General features: G+C 43.4%; 2 protein-coding genes across 3 annotated transcripts; one reads left to right on the top strand and one right to left on the bottom strand.

The window, feature by feature from the left end:
* Nucleotides 1-626: 626 nt before the first annotated feature.
* Nucleotides 627-9,216, top strand: slc35e1 (solute carrier family 35 member E1). Its single transcript, XM_040183961.2, has 6 exons — nucleotides 627-1,047; nucleotides 2,556-2,626; nucleotides 4,536-4,673; nucleotides 6,439-6,564; nucleotides 6,656-6,901; nucleotides 7,095-9,216. The coding sequence occupies exons 1-6, from the start codon at nucleotides 720-722 to the stop codon at nucleotides 7,320-7,322; spliced, it is 1,137 nt and encodes a 378-aa protein (XP_040039895.1). The 5' UTR covers nucleotides 627-719; the 3' UTR covers nucleotides 7,323-9,216.
* Nucleotides 9,217-10,662: 1,446 nt separating this feature from the next.
* LOC120823727 (prostaglandin E2 receptor EP4 subtype-like) lies at nucleotides 10,663-14,188 on the bottom strand. Of its 2 annotated transcripts, none has more exons than XM_040183960.2 (2): nucleotides 13,251-14,188; nucleotides 10,663-12,357 (listed from the first exon to the last, which is right to left on the bottom strand). In XM_040183960.2, the coding sequence occupies exons 1-2, from the start codon at nucleotides 14,049-14,051 to the stop codon at nucleotides 12,016-12,018; spliced, it is 1,143 nt and encodes a 380-aa protein (XP_040039894.2). In that variant the 5' UTR covers nucleotides 14,052-14,188; the 3' UTR covers nucleotides 10,663-12,015. The 2 variants fall into 2 exon arrangements, with proteins under 2 accessions (XP_040039894.2, XP_077964376.1); XM_078108250.1 differs by having other exon boundaries at nucleotides 13,302-14,188.
* Nucleotides 14,189-18,255: the final 4,067 nt, after the last annotated feature.

The following is an 18,255-nucleotide window of genomic DNA, read 5'->3' as shown; positions in this document are numbered from 1 at the left end:
ACGCATTGGTCTTTTGTTAATACAATTGTAGCTGTTTTGATCAATTACTTCAACAGAAAAATGATATGTCCGATTTTATGTAACATTTTCAAATGTACCTTAACAATGAAACATTCATACTCCAATGTGCTATTTTAGTTTGTGTGTCTCTTCTGGGCTGTTTCTGAAAATAAGGTAATTAACTGTCTGAGTACTGAGACTGAGGAAACCGTTATGTCTTTATACTAATCAAATGAAATGATTATATTATACAAGCAGATTTACACGCAGCCCTAAATGCAGGATTTTCCGACCTAAAGTTTGCCGGTTTTAATATATTATGTGTATGACTTTCACTAATTTATTCATACTAAGGCCTGAGATAAGTGGCATTTCAAAATAAACCCGGAGAAAAGCTATTTTGAAAACATTTTAAAATACCATAAACCTCCAAATCACCACATATGATTGTGTATACTGAGTATTTCTTATTTATTTATTTAAATGTATATCTCAATGACAGATGACACCAACAAATATATCACATTTGACTGCAGCTCGGGGGCCTGTTACGTTAACTTAATAACCGCATACCCTTTAAATGCTTTTATTCTGAAGCCTGTCGCCGGAAGCCGTGCGTGCCCCTTCCTGGTCGTGGTCAAGCAGCGCCGCCTCCCTCCCTCCCTCCCCCGGTGAGCCACACACACCCACACCGGTGACTCGTCACTCCGCGCTGGAAGATGGCTGCGGCGGACCGGCCCCCTGTTAGGGAAGGGATCCGGATAGTTTTCCTGTGTGTGGGCTGGTACACGGTCAGCTCGGGGGGCAACATCGTCAACAAAATTATCCTCAATGGATTTCCGTACCCGGTCACAGTCTCTCTGTTTCATATCATTTCCATCGTCGTTTTCCTCCCGCCGTTGTTGCGGGCATGGGGAGTCCCCAAATCAGAACTGCCCAGCAAGTACTACCAGTGGTACATCCTGCCTTTAGCTTTCGGGAAATACTTTGCATCTGTGTCGGCTCACTTCAGCATATGGAAAGTACCGGTTTCGTACGCGCACACCGGTGAGTGCAGGCCATTTGTCTTCATATGGGAGATAACGTGATAACCGGAGGTAACTCGACGATGTGTCTGTAGCCGTCAGCTGATGTTAGCTTCGCGGCTAACGCCGGACAACTCTGCGGCACCAACATTCGTTAATTAACTCGCTGCCGGGCCCCGCAGTGGTCTGGCGTCGTGAAGGTCCTGAAAGGACAGGCTTTTGTGGGGGAGATGCGTTTTCCTCGGGTCCTCTAACTACAAATGTGTCAGCTTTAGGTTATATTTAAAAATCACTAACGTTACCTTGCTCCTGTTAGCTAGCTAGCCAACTTAACTATGGCTCGTATAGTTACTACGTCAGGTGGGGGGGTCCATTACTGCGTGGCCGTCTTCACCTTTTGATCTTTGCCGAATCGAAATCAGCTGATTTTGTTTCTGTGGTGCCTCTCTGTTGGGTAACTTGACGTCACACCACGCCAAAACCAAGTTAGTTCAGTCTGATAACACTACTATTTAACAAATAAAAGCTGAGCAGCTTTCGTGACAGTGGGATTTATTGCAGGCCTATTAAGACTGCTTTACTTCACTAAAATATTCTGTTAACCTTGAAGTAGCTGTTATACGCTAATTAGGGCTTCCTAAAATTACTACCACCTGAGTGCTTATATTGGTGCACTTAAAATTGCCCAAACACAACCTTAAAGAACCTGTGTTGTCTTAGCACCTAATTTGGCCAAGTCTCAACTGGGTTTACAAGCTGAAACCACTGCAGTGAATACATCCCATTCCTCACACCAGTACTCCCACTGTACATCTTTGTTTAACATGTACACTACAATTTGACCATGTACAATACAATACAATACATTTTATTGAATATTTTTTGTTCTTTCAACATTAACCTTTTACCTCTGCCAATTGCATTTGTGCTTTGATATTCGTCAATGTTGTTTTTCAATGTATGAAGATAATCTTTGCCTAGGAGCTCATTTTCTGCAGTATTTCAACACCCAATTGACAAATCCCACTGGATTTCTTTTGAGGGAACCAGGGCAATGCTCACTTCAGCGGTTGGCCTACTAAGACATCGTCCAACCTATTTTAAATACCCATTGTTAACCCAGTGTTAACAAAGTTGTAAATATCATTAAAAAAAAACCTGATAACACAATGTCAGAGTTGCCCTCTCTCTCTCTCTCTCTCTCTCTCTCTCTCTCTCTCTCTCTCTCTCTCTCTCTCTCTCTCTCTCTCTCTCTCTCAACCTCGGTGATCAGTTTTCAACAGTGCTGATTGTAGTTTTGATGCTTCACAATCGAAGTATGTGTTTTCGATGGCTTTTAGGCCCCTTTTTAAATAAAAAGGGAGTATCCGATCTTAAACCAACCTCGTTCATTGTTGTTGGTAACACTCACCGGGACAAACCCAAATGTACGCAAGGTGTGTTTGATGAAGATTTTGTTCCGCGTGTGTCACGGAAACAAACGCAGTGTCACGCTTCCAAACTGACGTTGTTCTTTGTTTCTCTTCACAGTGAAAGCCACAATGCCAATATGGGTGGTGCTTTTATCAAGGATTATCATGAAGGAGAAGCAAACCACCAAGGTGAGAACGTTGTTGCACAGAGCTCGCTCTCTTTCACCCCGAGGCGGCCTCGCTGCCTCAGACTGCGCAGTGGTGATGTGGCATTGTACCGAGTGTCATATTACAGCCACCTGCAGGGGCTTTTGGCCCTGAAGTTGATCAAGTGTTTCTTCTGGGAGGGTTGGAGGGGCGTATTCCTTAACCTTTACCTTTTATTTAAACTTAGAAATCCCTAAATTGACTCACTTACATTTCATACTGTAGGCGCTTTGTGCAGCTGCTGCAGAGGCTTTAGGTAGTTTCCAGTGCAGAGTATAATGAGAACTAGATTTTCTGGTCTTTAGGAAACAAATAACCTGTAAGGCGCATCCATTCATTGTTTGACATGAGTTCCTTTTTAAATCCTCAAAATAGCTCTGTTAGAGGAAGGAAACCTGTAAAGTATGAAGGTATTTATTTGTAATTTAGGATATCTATTTCAGTGACGCCAAGATCGAAAAGTGGCAGGTTTATTTTTCAGGTTCCCTGAAAGCAGCACAGGGTCTTAAATAAAGTGATGTATGTTTTTTTTATCTCTGGGATTTCCTTCTTTGGCTTAATGTGAGGCTTTAGAAATTTTGCACTTTCTTGCATTGATTGCGATGGTGAGGATGATCTCAGTTAACACCTATCATATCATTTTATGAATGCATGGGTGAGATCAGATCAACTGCCAAATTGATTATCTACTATATTATACCTTGAACTTGCAGCGCTGTCATTGAAAACAAATCAGATCTTGATTCAAAGAAAGAGGGAGGCCTTAACAAGAGCACCGTTGAACATCTCTGGAATAGATGCTGTCGGTTAATCCTGTTGGTTGAACATCTTACAATCTAGCTCAGCCAAATGTGAATTATGGCACCTTTTGAGTCTCACAGCAGTGCGTCGTGTTTACTCGACCCGTGGACCCGGAACGTAGGTGTTGATGACGTGTGTGTGTGTGTGTGTGTGTGACGAGGTCTTGTTTGAGGAGCAGCGGGCCTCACATGCGCTGTACCGAAGAACCAGAAGATCACGACCAACTACTCTGTGAAAGGCAATGTATCTCAGTTCAGAGGTTTCGTATTTAACTCTGCTGTGCTGAATGCCGGCTGTTCAAACATCACAATGCGTGAAAATTGCACCCAGCATCATAAATGTAGAGTTTACGGTGGAGCCGCCTCACAAAGTGTGCTTGAGTTAAACATACTGTTTTAACTGCATGATCTGTGCATTTACAAAGGATATAACAAAGTTCCTTTCTAGCACCACATCCTGTTTTAAAATGTTTAATCATCAACCGACAACCAACGTTTTGGGGAAGAGTTTAGTCGTGTTTTGGCTAAAGCACATACCCAACTAGTTATTATTTTTTTGTTTTGATACTGTTGCAACAGAGATCCTCATTCTTGTTTCTTATGTTTGTGATTATTATTTCTTTACGAGAGAAATTACTTTTCAGTGCAGTTTTCTGTCTGTGTGGTTGGTTTGAGGAGGACAGAATGGCTTAGTGAGTGGATACACGAGGGATTCAGCAATTTCAAAAAGTAAATAAATCTTGCCGTAACGGCCTGTGACGTTTGTGTGGTGTCAGATAGAAGGGTTCATTTTCTATTTCAAAGATGTTGGAAAAAGATGTATTTTGTTTTTTCTTTGCATAGAAAATACATTTTCTATGCAAAGAAATACACCATTATTAGACTTCCAGTTACTGTGATAAAGGGTTATTGATTTTTTTTGACTGCACAGCTATTACTTTTACAAGCCAGACAACAGGCCGCTCATCTTCAGAGGAATGCAACCAACAATTCGCTTGATTAGGAAACAGCCCCCAAAGGAGCGACTGCTGTTTTGATAAAACTGAAGTGTTTATTGCATCTCTGTGGTCCCTTTTTCCCCTTTTTTGTAGGTTTACGTATCGCTCATCCCCATCATTGGGGGAGTGCTGCTGGCCACGGCGACGGAGCTGTCCTTCGACGTGTCTGGACTCATCAGTGCTCTGGCTGCCACGCTCTGCTTCTCTCTGCAGAACATCTTCTCCAAGAAGGTAAATCCCACTCAGGCGGGTGTCAGTGGGTGGAATTGAAATCAACCTGGTGGCTTTTCTGTGAAAGTCCTGGACCTGAACCTCCTGGTTTGTGAACTTGTGTGACCGTGCATTATTTTATTTTTTTTAGGTGCCATGTTTTGTTTAAAAAAAAAAAAACAGAAGTGGCAACTAAGGTTTCATAAGGAACCTCTAACTTTCATTGGAGCAGTGTTAATTTTGGCAGCTATTTTTGATTTAGTCTTAGTCTTTAGACGAAAAATGCATATTAGTTTTAGTCACATTTAGTCATTTTAATCCTTCTTTGTTTTAGTCTAGTTTTCGTCGACGAAAACTAGACTAAAATGTAATTAGTTTTAGTCACATTAAATAGCCATATTAAACTCCTTTTCTTCCCTTCTCAGGCCCAGGGACCCCCTGTGCTGTGTCTACAGCTGCATAATAGTCTAGCTTGTAGTACTTGGTTGTCCATTAGATGTCCCTCCTATAGGACAGGTCTATAGCAGCGGTCGGCAAACTTTTTGACTCGCGGGCCACAACGGGTTGTAAAATGTGACGGAGGAGCCGGGCCAAGAACAAATGGTTGAAGTGTTTGTGTGAGCTGATATAAATGACATGTGAAAAATCATTACATGAAAGGATTTGGATTTTAACAAAGAGCAAAGCATTTATTTGCAAGGCAATTTAACAAATTGGCAAAGGTGTAACAACTTCATGAGGACCAGGGATCTAAACGCAACACTTTGTTGTCTTTGTCTGTTTACTTGCAATGCTTTTGAAACTTCATGGTCCTTTATTGTTTCCACTGTCCCAACAAAAGAGACCCCTTAACGTCCTACAATCGGTGCAATACATTATTTTCTTGGCTTCAGAACCTGCAATGAGTGTATTATGTTAGACGCGTTTGTAACGGACCGTCTCATCCATCCGAGGAAACGCTGCCTGCCGTCGCCAGAGAACAGAGCAGAAAGGTCCGACAGTCTTTAAACGGGTCTTCATGTTTCTGTGAAGCAGCGCGGCTTCAGCCTGCTAACAGTCAGCTAAACCGAGACAGCTGAGCTAAACTAACGAAGCCACATTCAAACTCGCCGAAGCGTAAAATAGTCGTCGCGGTCCGTAGTCGGTGCAAGAACCACCGCTGCACCGCTGCGAGGGTTCTGGGTTCGTGGATGACGTCATCATGACACGTTAATATCCGCCGTACTTTGTCTGTCTGTTGTCTGTTGGCTGCGTGCGAATTTAGGGGGGAAAAGTATCGTGACTTCGTCAACCACCAACATGTGAGTCTCGTCTCGTTAACGAAAGTTAGAATAGATTTAGTCATAGTTTTTATTTTTTAAGATCGTTTTTCATCACGTCTTAGTCATGGAAAAAAGGTTCGTTAACGGAAATTTTTCGTCATAGTTTTCGTCGACGAAATTAACACTGCATCAGAGGAGTCTTTCCATTATTTCTGTATGTACCGGTGTTGTGATAAATGTGTTTGAGGTGAATTTGTGTAGTTCAGATACCCCAACTGCGTCTGCCAGATTATTCCATTCAAACAACGTCCCCCAATTTCTTTCTTTCTTTGCCTGTCCGGTAATTCGGTACCAGCACAACACATCACACTGATTATTGATCACAACCGTCGAGTTGGTGAAAAAAGACACCCCATTTAAAAACTACCATGGCTCTGATTATTTAGGTTTACCTTGAGGGATTGTTTTAAGGAGGCGGTTGAAGTTGACTCTGTTTTCCTAAATTGAACCTTTCCTCCCTGAAGGTGTTGCGCGACACGAGGATCCACCACTTAAGGCTGCTCAACATCCTGGGCTTTAATGCTGTCATCTTCATGGTGCCCACCTGGGTTCTGGTGGATCTCTCTGTGTTTCTGGTAAATGGTGATCTGGTGAGTAACGGCGCCGTCTTTTTGCGACGTCGACGCAGTTGTGCGGCATCCGGCGTGTTTTGTGACTCCGAGCGCGCTGCTGTCCTTCCAGGCCGACGTCTCAGAATGGACGGGGACCTTTGTCCTTCTGCTCATCAGCGGATTTTGCAACTTCGCTCAGAACGTCATCGCCTTCAGCGTGCTGAACATCGTCAGCCCGCTCAGCTACGCCGTCGCCAACGCCACCAAGAGGATCATGGTCATCAGCATCTCGTTGCTGATGCTGCGCAACCCGGTCACCCTCACCAACGTCATGGGTATGATGACGGCCATTGTCGGGGTCTTCCTCTACAACAAGGTGAGCTGACCGGACCGCTTGATTGAAGGAAGGGGGGTTAAGGGAGGAATTAGGAAAGAGGGAAGGCAGAAGCGAGGAGACTAGAATCATTTTTCTCTTTTATAGTCCGGGTGTGTCGGATATTCTCCACATTTCTTTCCTTGCTGCAGGAGACCCACTTGTTTAAACTCTACTTGTCTGTCTCTACCAACAGGCCAAGTATGACGCCAACAAGGAGAAGAAAAAGCTGCCAAGCTCCAATCAGGACCTGGTGTCCTTTGACAACCCGGTGCTGGAGAAGCTCCAGGCCAACGGCTCAGTGCCTTTCCACCACGGCTCAGAGCAGCAGCACAACTGGAACAACGTGCTCACCGACCACTTCCAGTACAGCCGGCAGGCCTACACGTCAAAATACAACAGCGACCACCAGTACGTGGTGTGAGGGAGGGGTCCGTCATAGACATGACTGTGTAGCCGCCCCCCCCCCCCCCCCCCCCCCCCCTCCCAGCAGCGGGACACAGCCCGGCTCCCAACACCAGACTGAAGGCAAGCGCTGTTTGTTCTGGATGGGGAGAACGAGGCGGCCGGCGGCGTGACCTCTCCCGCCCTCCTCCGTTTCTAAACTTCACTTCCTGACAGGTCTGCTGTGTGTCGTTGTTTATTTATTAGTTTGGTACCATCTGTATGTGATTTGTTTGAGAGGAAACTACTTTAATCACCTGGTTTCAGGACTTTTGGCCCAGTGTCCCAGCAGGTGGACTGGTAGCTGATGAACGACCTTCCCTGAACTGTCTGAATAAGTTTTGTTTTCACAACTAGCCATACTTTTTGATTTTGGGTTATTTTATTTTTTCACTTTCAGAAGAAATGTTGTCAGCTGTAATTATTGGTGAATGTTAACTTGCGCCAAAACAACAGTCCAACATTTTTTTAAATGAACAAACATCAGCAGAAAACTGTAACATGCTGGTTTGGGGCATTTCGTATTAAGGTACATCATTTTTCTACATGAGCCACCGCTGTAATGATGTGAAGACGAAAAATCAGTTTGAATTGTTACGCAATGCATTCTTTAAACTCTTCATGCAGGCGAGTCTGACGCTCATCGGGCCTCAGTCTTCAGATTTGGTGCGATGACATAATAATGAATTAAGTAGGGCATTTCCCTGATGCTAGCTCCATGGATGGAAATGTTACTCCACCACCAGGTATTCATGGTCTTCTGGTGATAAATCACTCAGTTGATTTTTGTGGTTTTAAGCGTTTGAACTGATTGTCTAACATTAGTTGTTATTTGTTTCCGCCTCACGGTGGATTGTGACTCTTGTGACCTTCTGACTTTGTTCTTGCGTCCTGACCAGGTCAAAATTCATCACTTAATTCCTGCACAAGGACAATTCCCATCAGCCTCAGCTGTACTCTGTGTTTAGCGTTAATGTTAGCATACTAGCATGCTATACTAACACGGTGAACATGGTAAATATACATGATGAATATCAGCATGTTAGCATTGTCATTTTGGGTATGTTGGCATGGCAACAGTAGCATTTAGACTGCACTCACTTTCCAATGTCCCTCAAAATTACAAGTGCCTAAACAAAAACGCTTAAAGAAAAATAATAAAAAAGAAAAACATATCTGCAAGAAACTACTGCTCAAAAACTGCAGATGAGTGAACATTCGGTCGTGGTCACAAAGTGTTTTAACCGCCATCTTTTCGTCACGCCGCCTCCATGTCTTTAAACAAAGAGGAACTCCCCAGAGTGAGACCAGTTCTGTCACCCAGAGTTGTCAATGACCACACATCTGTCCTTCACCCCAACAGAACAATTCATCTCACTGTTGGTTATCATGGAGCGCACATTTAAATTCACAATTCATAAATCATTAGATTTAGCAAAACCAAGCCTTTTGGCAGGCGTACTGTAAGAAGTTTCGTGTTCCATCTTTCTGAGGGAGTCTAACCATGTAAAAATATGAGACGTTAACATGTATTATTTTGCATTTCTCAAATTGATTATTGGTATTTATTGATCTGCGAGGCCTCTCCGGCTGGGGGAGATTTTCTCTTCCATCAGACTGTTCAGCTTGAACCAAAGCTGCATCGTCCCCTGTTTCTTTCTTTCTTTTAAACACAGGCCTGGTTTCAGTTTTCACATCATAAAACAACAAAATGTGAAAAGCATTGTGATGTTCTGTCAAGTGACTTTAAGGGTGTGGCGTTTTACTCAAAAGCTTTCTTTCCTCGTGCTGGTGGCCGGCAGTTCAGAACACATTGAAAATGAGACATTCATGAAATAACAGGTTTGCATTTGCAATTAAAGATTCAACTGTAATTGAAGTGGTTTTATTGCTGTGCATTGTCTACAAAGCTGTGAACTAATAATCATTTATTATAGAAAAGCGTTTAACGGCTTGAAGTACTACTTAATTTAGGAAACATCTGTCCCTTGCTCTTCCTATTGTAGGATATGTGAGCACCGAGCACATAACTGCAGCAATATAAGGTCACTTTTTTGTTGGAAATCAACATGGTATTTGTGCTCATTTATTTTGTAAGGACAATGTCGTTTACATTTTTGTAAAGGGGTCAGTTGTTGCTTGTGTAGGGTTTTTCAGCTTCCCCACAGATGTGGGTGAGAAGATGGTGCGTTATTAATATGGCCTCTATTTTCTGCAATGCGTTTGTCATCTCTGAATAACACTGTCACATTATTTAGTCTGGAGGAATCACAGCTCACTGGGCCAGAGACAAACTAGTATCAGTAATAATAAAAACAATGTCATTTACATTTAAAACTTAAGTGCTGAGATAGTTTGTAGCTGACATTCTTTGTAGGATTTTGGGGAAATGTCTTCAACGGGTGGATCATTGATGTCTTAGACATCTGATTGTGCCCCAAATATTTTTGTAAAGTAATAAATAGTAAATAGGGGGGAAATCATCATAATTGCTTTCAAAAACCATCAACATTAGCTCGCTAGGGACATTTCAAGAAACAAAATGGAGACTTCATCTGCCAGTCGGATTCACTACATCTTGTTGAGGTCTCCTCGTACGTCCCTTGTGTGATTAGATAGAGGTTTTACCTGAAAATACTTAACATCAAAACATATCAAGAGCTGAGAAATGTGATTGGATTGTATACAGCAGTGAGACGTCCAAACCAAACTATTAAACAAGCGAACAACAAAATCTTTTCACTCTAGAATGTAACGTTCACATGCAACCTGCAGAAAGTCTCATCCGACGCGCTCGTGGTCGACGTCACGGTCTGCTGCTGCAGCGGATGTGTTTAGACTTTTGGATTTATAAGTGTTTTCTTCCTCATGTTGCCAAAAGCTTTCGGGAAAAAGGTGCAACACTTTTTGGTGCTGGCGCACCTGAAGACAGGCGCCTTGTTTGCAGGTGAGCAAGATAAAAGTAATTACCTGTGACATGTAGGACGTGTGGTTTATGAGTTTCCTTCCAATTTATACAAATGTTTCTGTATAGTGAGCTTAACTGGGATAAAACTGATGATTCGGATGTTTAGTCTCCCTTTTATGCTTTCAACTGGAATGTAAATGTTAGCGAATGGAGAAGGAAAGCTTACTTTATAAACATTGTAACATTTTTTTGTTCGTCTGCAATTGATCTCCAGGCAGATGGATGTTCATAGATTTTTTTTATTTATGTCCGGGTACAAAAATGTTGTACTGAAGTGCAGCTATGCACAGTGTTGTCTGCTTATCTTTAGTAAATGGAATTTTTAAATGTTGGGAAAGGAATAAATGCATTATGGAATACTGAACAAAGTGAATATCTTTATTAATGAATGCTTGTATTAATGCAGCAGGAATACAGAATTATTTACCAGCTAAACTTGAATGATAATTTTACATATTGCTGTGTCACGTTCAATTTCAATTCAGTTCAATTTATGATAGCAGGTGTTAATTGGGGTCCTTTTTTAAGGTTTCGGTTAAAGAAACCGTCTACTGTCCTCTGTCTGCACCAAGGAACCAAAGTCATTATATACCAGTTCAACCCAGTTAATTCAAATTAAAACATCTGAATATCACTTAAGTGACCAAGAATGTAGGATGAATTTGTGGAGGCAACTGTCTGTAGCTGGAAAGTATTAATTAACCGTTAAAATAATTTCATGCAGTATCAATGTCAGCAACTCTGCAGAAGGCTCCCGGGAGACATTTTTAACAACATTCTGAAAAGAAAGTCCTGCCGATGAAGCCCCATCATACCTGTCATGATGCTGCAGTACAGGTGCATCCTAGCGTCAGCACCAATGCGGTAAAGGTCTAGGAGACCACAAAGAATAGTCTGTGACGCATTGAGTGTCCATCCAGTTTACATGGAGTTAAATTCCTCAACAGAAACATAATATGACCTTAAAAGCTGCGGAGCGCATTTGGTAGGCAGTTGAATGTCAGGATCACCTGTAAGAAGAGGGTTCAAAGGTGATCAGCACCATCTGATCACAGCAGACACGAGATGGAGACAAAAGACACCAAGTCTCACGCTAGTATCTTTAATAATCTCAAAACATGAATTTGTGTCATTTAGTCAGTGCACTAAGCTCCTAACAGTGTTTAAAATGTATCTCTCTTACAAAACTAACAAGTTCAACTTGTTGTTGTGCATGGTCGTAACTTAGGGAGGTCTAAACCTACTTGGGGCCTACATGACGAAACCTCTACTGAAGCCTTATGGCATCCATGACTTACAGCACAGGATATTCCAAGAGTCTCTGGTCAATTATTGCACCTCCCGATGAAACGAGCTGTACCTTCGCTTATGTAAAGCTGATCTGAGCCCTGATCGCGCGAGGCGAAGCTCGAAGACAGTGAAAGGAACAAAATAAAGGCTGCAACCCGTCTTATCATCGCCCTTCACTAATAACATCACAGTCCCACTGTTCATTCTGTCCTGCGTTACTGCAGGAGACGTCTGTGAAAACGCAGATGAGCGAATTTTAGTTGGTGAATAAACTTTCAGTAACCCAGAGGGTCCCGTCCAGATTGTGTGTCGGCAGAGACGTCCGTCTTTCCGTCCCTCTGACAACAGCTGTGAGGGCCAATGCATCGAGCTGCTCGCAGCACGAGAGAGCGCCAGACCTACGTAGACCACGTCCTCAGTCTGTCGGAGTCTGGCAGAGGCTGTCTGCATTGTGCGTGGGGGACTTGACGGCAGAAGGCAGCAGAGCGGTGATGTTTGCGTTGCCTATCAGCTGGGTCAAAACGGGACTCTCCCCCGTGAGTTCGGGATGAAACGGGTTCCTTGGTGTTTTAGGAGAGGAGCCACCGCGTGTCCTCCTTCCTCGCCTGGTTAGACTCAATATCCGCTGGAACAGAGACCTCCTGAGGAGGATGTAGATCCAGGGGTCCAGGATGGGGTTCACAGAGGCTATCCGGATGGAAGCCAGGTCAGCTTTGGGGTCTTGTTCCAGAATGAAACAGTTGTGAAACACACGGATCTATGAGGAGAAAAAATATGTTAAATAGCAAGTAAGGGTTTTCACATATAGAGTTTGATATCAACTGGAATATTTCCTAATTTTTAATATTCATCTGGCACTCCACTTCAAAAAAGTGTACCATCCCATTATTTTAACCCTAAGACGTAAACCACTGGTTCTGTCTGGCTTGTGCAGTACATTTCAACAGGTGACCCCGTGTCAGAGGTTTAATGTCTATGAATACTGTACAGTACATTATTTCACGTAAAATGCATTAGATTCAACTGCCAAGATCTAAAACACAACATTCTGCCTACACTGTAACAAATTGCTGTAACGGTGCATTTCTAACAGTATCTTACAGTATGTGATAACTGTAACATACAGTTAAATTTCCATCCCTTGTAAATGAACGGCCAATGTCATGAATAAACAGTTAAAGCTGTCAATTTGCGATAATAGCAGGATACCGTGATTCAACTGGATGTTACATATATTTTATGAAGTGGTGAAAATACAAGTGCAGTGAATCACAATCCATCTACATCTGTTGTAGGTTAATGTATGGAAGCCCATGTCAGCCACTGAAAAACAGGTCCTGTAAGTCATCATAATGAGATAGTACATTTTGCATTATTGAGTGTACACAATAATCCAGTTCTGCATGGGCACATTTTCTCATGAATGAGTGAGAAAGCGCCTTGAAACCTCTGACTGATACTGTGCCTACTTCTATTTCATATGTTCCATCTGGATACTCCTGTTAACAACGCATGCAACGTGGCTAAACCTCACAACATAACGTGCGAACCCCCTTTTCTCACACTATTTCTGTTCAGAGAGAGAGAGAGAGAGAGAGAGAGAGAGAGAGAGAGGGGGGACCCATAAGCAGCATCAATAAGGGAATTCACCACCAACGGGGCCGAGCAGGCCAGAACCACCACGGAGGTCGTCACCAGTACCGCGATCATCTGCGCCTCCGCCGTGGAGGACAGCGCCGTCCACCTGCGCCTCACGCTGCCCCCGGTGACGGGCAGCCGCGCGCTCCTCCGCCGCATCAGCAGCAGCGCCGAGCACACCGCCAGGTTCAGCGCGATGGTGCCCAGGATGAGCAGCAGGCTGACGACGCCGTACAGGACGCAGTACGCGGCGGCCACGGGCTCCGGTGTCCTCCAGTTGATGAAGCACCACGTGCCGGACTGTTGCAGCTCGCTGGCCGACGCGCCCATCGCCGGCAGGCAGCAGAAGACGGTGTGGCTGACGTAGATGGAGAAGAGGAACTTCAGCGCGAAGCCGCGGTCCACCCGCCACCGCTGGTAGGTGTACGGGCAGCATATGGCCAGGTACCGCTCGGCCGCCATGGCGCATATGATGCTCAGTCCCGTTAAACCGAAAAACAGCAGCAGGAAGGAGTGAAACTCGCACACGCGCGGGATCTTGAGCACGTTCGGGTTCAGGTAGTTGGCGATGGTGAGCGGGCTGGCCAGGCAGGTGCCGAGGAGATCCGTCACCGCCAGACCGCACACCAGCGTGTAGAAAGCTGAAGATTTCCTCTCCCGTATTGATACCGAGAGAACGAATATGGCAATTAAATTCCCAATGGCGCCTCCGGCAAACATGAACATCGGTAAAGCGAAATCGTTCGCATGTGAAGGCTGCATGGGCGTCCCGTTCGTGGAGGCAGGTCCGTGCGTAAAGTTCAGTCTCTCCATCGCGAAGCACGCAGCTGTGTTCCTTTATCTGTTATTTGTCTGGATTTAGGGGTTTATAAACGGTAACTAGGATTCAGTGGGCGCATTTTTTCTAAGGGCTCATCCCTCCTCTGGCTCCCCGGAGGTCGAAGCGCGCCTCTGTGAGAGGAGGGGCGGGACTGTCTAATGTAGTGAACACCCACCGGCCCGGATGGATGGGGAAGGTTTGACTGTAAGTGATGGAAAAACAAAATACGCGCTTTCCTTTCCGTTTAATCCACGTTTCCACGTTGGAGCACACAGCTCCGCGTAATGGTCGTAGCAGCAGTCAGCTGGTCCCACTGGACTGGCCGGTGAGTAAATAATGATTGGAAACGACGCGTTAATTCAGTGACAGAGTCATATTTGGATGCAAACTAAAAATAAATGCATACAGCATCATTTTAATCAACTTATATCATAGAGGTTTGATAGTGACACGTGAGGTCATTGAATTAAATAATAATGACGTTTTATTTTTACTGTAATCCTGTAAAGGGTCAGTTTACCTAGTGTACTAATTGACGGACAAATAACGTGTAGATTGCTTTGAGCAGACCAGGGTTATATTTAGCCTTGAATTTCATTAAAGGTGCAGGAATAAAAATATGTTTACTTTAATTCTGATTAACTGGGCCATTAATGGACTCCCACGCTTCCTTTCATGTTTCACGTTATTCATGTTTTGTGTCTTTAAACTATCAACGTGTTTAAATCCTGTTTCATCTCAGTTCTGATCACTGAGTTACATCGAGTGAACGGGAATCAGGGGGCGCTTTTTTGCTCAAAAGCACTTTACAATTATCTCTTTACGTGCACACATGGCATTGATCTACAGTCCCTTTGGAACAAAGCTGGGTGACATTTGTTCCAGCTCTGTCCCAAAAGAGAGATGCCTGTAAATGGGGGTATGAGGAACGAGGGACAGCCGATGGACATCGAGAACACACACAGACACACGACGTCGATGCACTTAAGGCCCGCTCTGACTCTCCAGCCATCACATCCATTTCAGTGTGACTCATGTTTACAGTGAGGAGCGTTTCTGTCTGCAGCCGACCTTAAAAGACTGAACACAACACCTCTCCAAAAGGTAAACCACCACTGCTCATACCACCAAAGGGAGCTGGCATCTCATAGAACAAACAAACCACTTAAGTGATGCCACGGCGCGGAAACTCCAACGTTGACCGGAATGCCCTCCGGCTCGCTGTAAACCATGGGACCTCTCGGCCGTCCGTGCTCCATTTATATTTTTCTTTAATGTAAATTCATTTAATTTGCCAATGCACTTAAAACCATCTGTCTGTGGTCAGTACACTGGGGCTGTACACGTGTAGGTTGTAGCCAAGCCACTAGCACAGAATAGGTGACGTTGTAACTCATGAAAGTCAAAGCAAGGATTTTCTGGGTAACTTACAGTATCACCTAAATCAGTTTAACACATTAATCAGCACTTAAAGGGCAGGCACATCCTACTATTCTCAAATCAAAACGATTCTGCAAAAATCCATGTGAATGTACTTCCTTAAAAGAGCGATATACAACATTGCTACAGCAACATTATCGTCTATGTAAAGACAAAACGGAGTAATGTGCACCTGAGAATTAATTACATCAACCCAAGTGACCTTGTTTGTCCTCTGTAGACTCCTCAGGACGTTGGGATCAGACACATAAGAACATGAATCATCCACTGAGAAAACTTCATGCATCCAACCAAGTGCAGCAGAGGCACGAAAATAACTGCAACTGATATTTTTAATGTAATTAAAGGGACATATGAATCATTTCTACATGTGTTTGATGCAGTTACAGGGGACTCATAATATCAGAAGCAACAAAACTCTTCATTTGGGTGACAGATCTGGGATAATCAAGGACCAAAGTAAAACCATGGATTCACTTAAATAGACTTTCTTATCTGTTATTTGTTTGAAATTCTTTCTAAGGGATTTGACTCTTTCCACTGATGTATTTTCGAGCTGCTTTTATACACAGAAGTCCAGTCATTGATCATCATTAATTGAGGTCCCTCCAGGACGCTTCCAGGACCCTGAAGCGAGCTAAAAAGATTGTTGCCGACCCCTCTCACCCCGGACACAATCTGTTTGTCCCCCTTCCATCTGGCAGGAGGCTGAGGTCCATCAGGACTAAGACCTCCCGCCACACAAACAGCTTCTTCCCGTCAGCAGTCGACAGAAAACTCTGACATCCCACCGGTCACTCCCGTCACACTCCACATGCACGGACACTTGCCACTTTCTGTTCGCTGGTGCACTTTATTTAGAAAAATTTAATTCCCTTTTGCATTATGTTGTTCTTCACGTTGTCTTATCTGTCTTGTTTTCCATTGTCTTACTGTCAAACTCCTTGTATGCCTGACATATTTTGGTAATACATTTTCCTGATTCTGATTCCTCTATTTTAGGACTGATGGGATTCTTTCTTTTAGAGGATGATAAGGATAAAAGCTTTGGCTAATTCCTAAAAAAGCAAATTGAATGCTCGACTATCCTCTTTGAGTCGAGCTGTTTCAATGTTTTTTGCAGACCAACTTTGACTTTGTGAAATGATTAATCCTTTCTGGCAATCTGCTTACCTCGAGAGACCCGTCCTTTGACACTAAAAACATTTGACTGGTGGGATTCTGTAGGAAGAAGTGTGAGAGCTGTGTTTTCTACTAGTTATCATCCATCTGTGATGATGTGTACTTCCTGAAGATAAACCTTTATCTTTGTCTTCCAATAAGTCGCTGTTACGCGCTCTGGCCCTCTGTGGTTTCTTTCCTCCCACGGCTGCAGACGTAAAGCGCCAAATGAGTAATGAGCCAAAGCAAAATCATTTTTTCTTTATTGTCGCAATGCTGATCAAATTGTATGGGCAGCTCAAGGTGAGCTTCGTCAACTCCTTTTAGTTTTAGTGGTGTCACTTGTCCCATTTTCTAATATGGCTGCTGCCAAAAGATCTATGTCTGTACTATGGTCAGACTGGTTTTGAATGTTTCTTCAGTGTTTTACATGTTGTGTATGAAAGCATTTTACTAGGAAATTATTGCATATTATACTTTCAAATTTACTAGTTAACTGATCATTTTCTATTCATTAAAAGGTGTGTAGAGGACACAGTGTGTCCTTCGTGCTCTGCTTAAGTTTGCTTCGGTAGTGTGAATGTAAACTGTTATTTAATTAAAGTAAGCACTTGTTCTGTGCGTGTAGGGTGTACCCAGAAGTTCAGCGGGAGTTCAGCGACGGTAAAAGGCAGAACGCGGTCCATATGTTGTGATACCCACTCGCCCTCAGTAAGACAGTCGCCAACAAAGTTGTTTCCATGCGTCTGAACTTTGTGGTAAGTGAACGTTTACATTGAGCTGAGTGACTTTAAGAAGCAAAAGCGGAAACTGGTGCCAAAAACAGCCCACGTGATGACAAGGCGACATCACACACAGACAGACAGGTCCCAGGTCACGTTGGTTCCAGCTTCGCCTGAGGCACATCTACTGACTGCTTCACTGTCAATGTTGGGAAATGTTGTTCTTTTAATAAAAGGAAACCCAACCCCCCCTTGTGCTGGTATGGCAATAATCATTTTGAGCCGTTACTGTCTTTTGAAGTTTTTCAAAGTGGATTAAATAGAGTATTTCATGTCCTCAGGTTACTAAAGGCTCTGTTGACTGACCTGAATAGTTGGGTTTGCACATTATTTCAACTTTAAATTAATCCCCTCTCATTAAAGGAAGATCTTCGGGAAAGCCGTTCCTAATCTGAGATGAGACTCTTGTATATGGAGTTTTAAAAAGTTAGCTTGGCTTCCTGAGAGTTTTTTTCATGCAGAGCAGCTTCTTCGCTAAGCTAAAGGTCACAAGTGATCGGTTCCAAGTACTTATCTATGAAAGTGCATCTCTTGCATTTCATATGGAAAACCTGATGATGGCAAAGAGAGACTGTATCACAACTAACACTTTTCTCCCTAAAACAGTAACTCAGTATTCAGTATTCTGTGACTGCACTGAATACTGAAGTATTCAGTGCAGTCACTTAAATGGGTACTTATTGAAAATACAATTGTTAGTTTTCTTGCCATGAGTCAGTTCATTTATACACTATGAATATGGAGGTAAAGCCAGCAGCGGGGCAGCTTAGTTTAGCACAAAGCTAAATAATTTATTTCAGATGATATACAAGCT

Source organism: Gasterosteus aculeatus, chromosome 8 (assembly GCF_964276395.1).
Source record: "Gasterosteus aculeatus chromosome 8, fGasAcu3.hap1.1, whole genome shotgun sequence".
Taxonomy (NCBI): domain Eukaryota; kingdom Metazoa; phylum Chordata; class Actinopteri; order Perciformes; family Gasterosteidae; genus Gasterosteus; species Gasterosteus aculeatus.
This window is presented reverse-complemented; position numbering and strand designations above follow the sequence as displayed.

Excerpts from the sequence above, each read along its gene's own strand:
- slc35e1 (XM_040183961.2), top strand. The coding sequence starts at position 720 with ATGGCTGCGGCGGACCGGCCCCCTGTTAGGGAAGGGATCCGGATAGTT. Across the intron at positions 1,048-2,555 it reads GGTTTCGTACGCGCACACCG|TGAAAGCCACAATGCCAATA; the intron begins GTGAGTGCAGGC and ends TTCTCTTCACAG. Across the intron at positions 2,627-4,535 it reads AGGAGAAGCAAACCACCAAG|GTTTACGTATCGCTCATCCC; the intron begins GTGAGAACGTTG and ends CCTTTTTTGTAG.
- LOC120823727 (XM_040183960.2), bottom strand. The coding sequence starts at position 14,051 with ATGGAGAGACTGAACTTTACGCACGGACCTGCCTCCACGAACGGGACG. Across the intron at positions 12,358-13,250 it reads CCTGCTCGGCCCCGTTGGTG|ATCCGTGTGTTTCACAACTG; the intron begins GTGAATTCCCTT and ends TTCTCCTCATAG.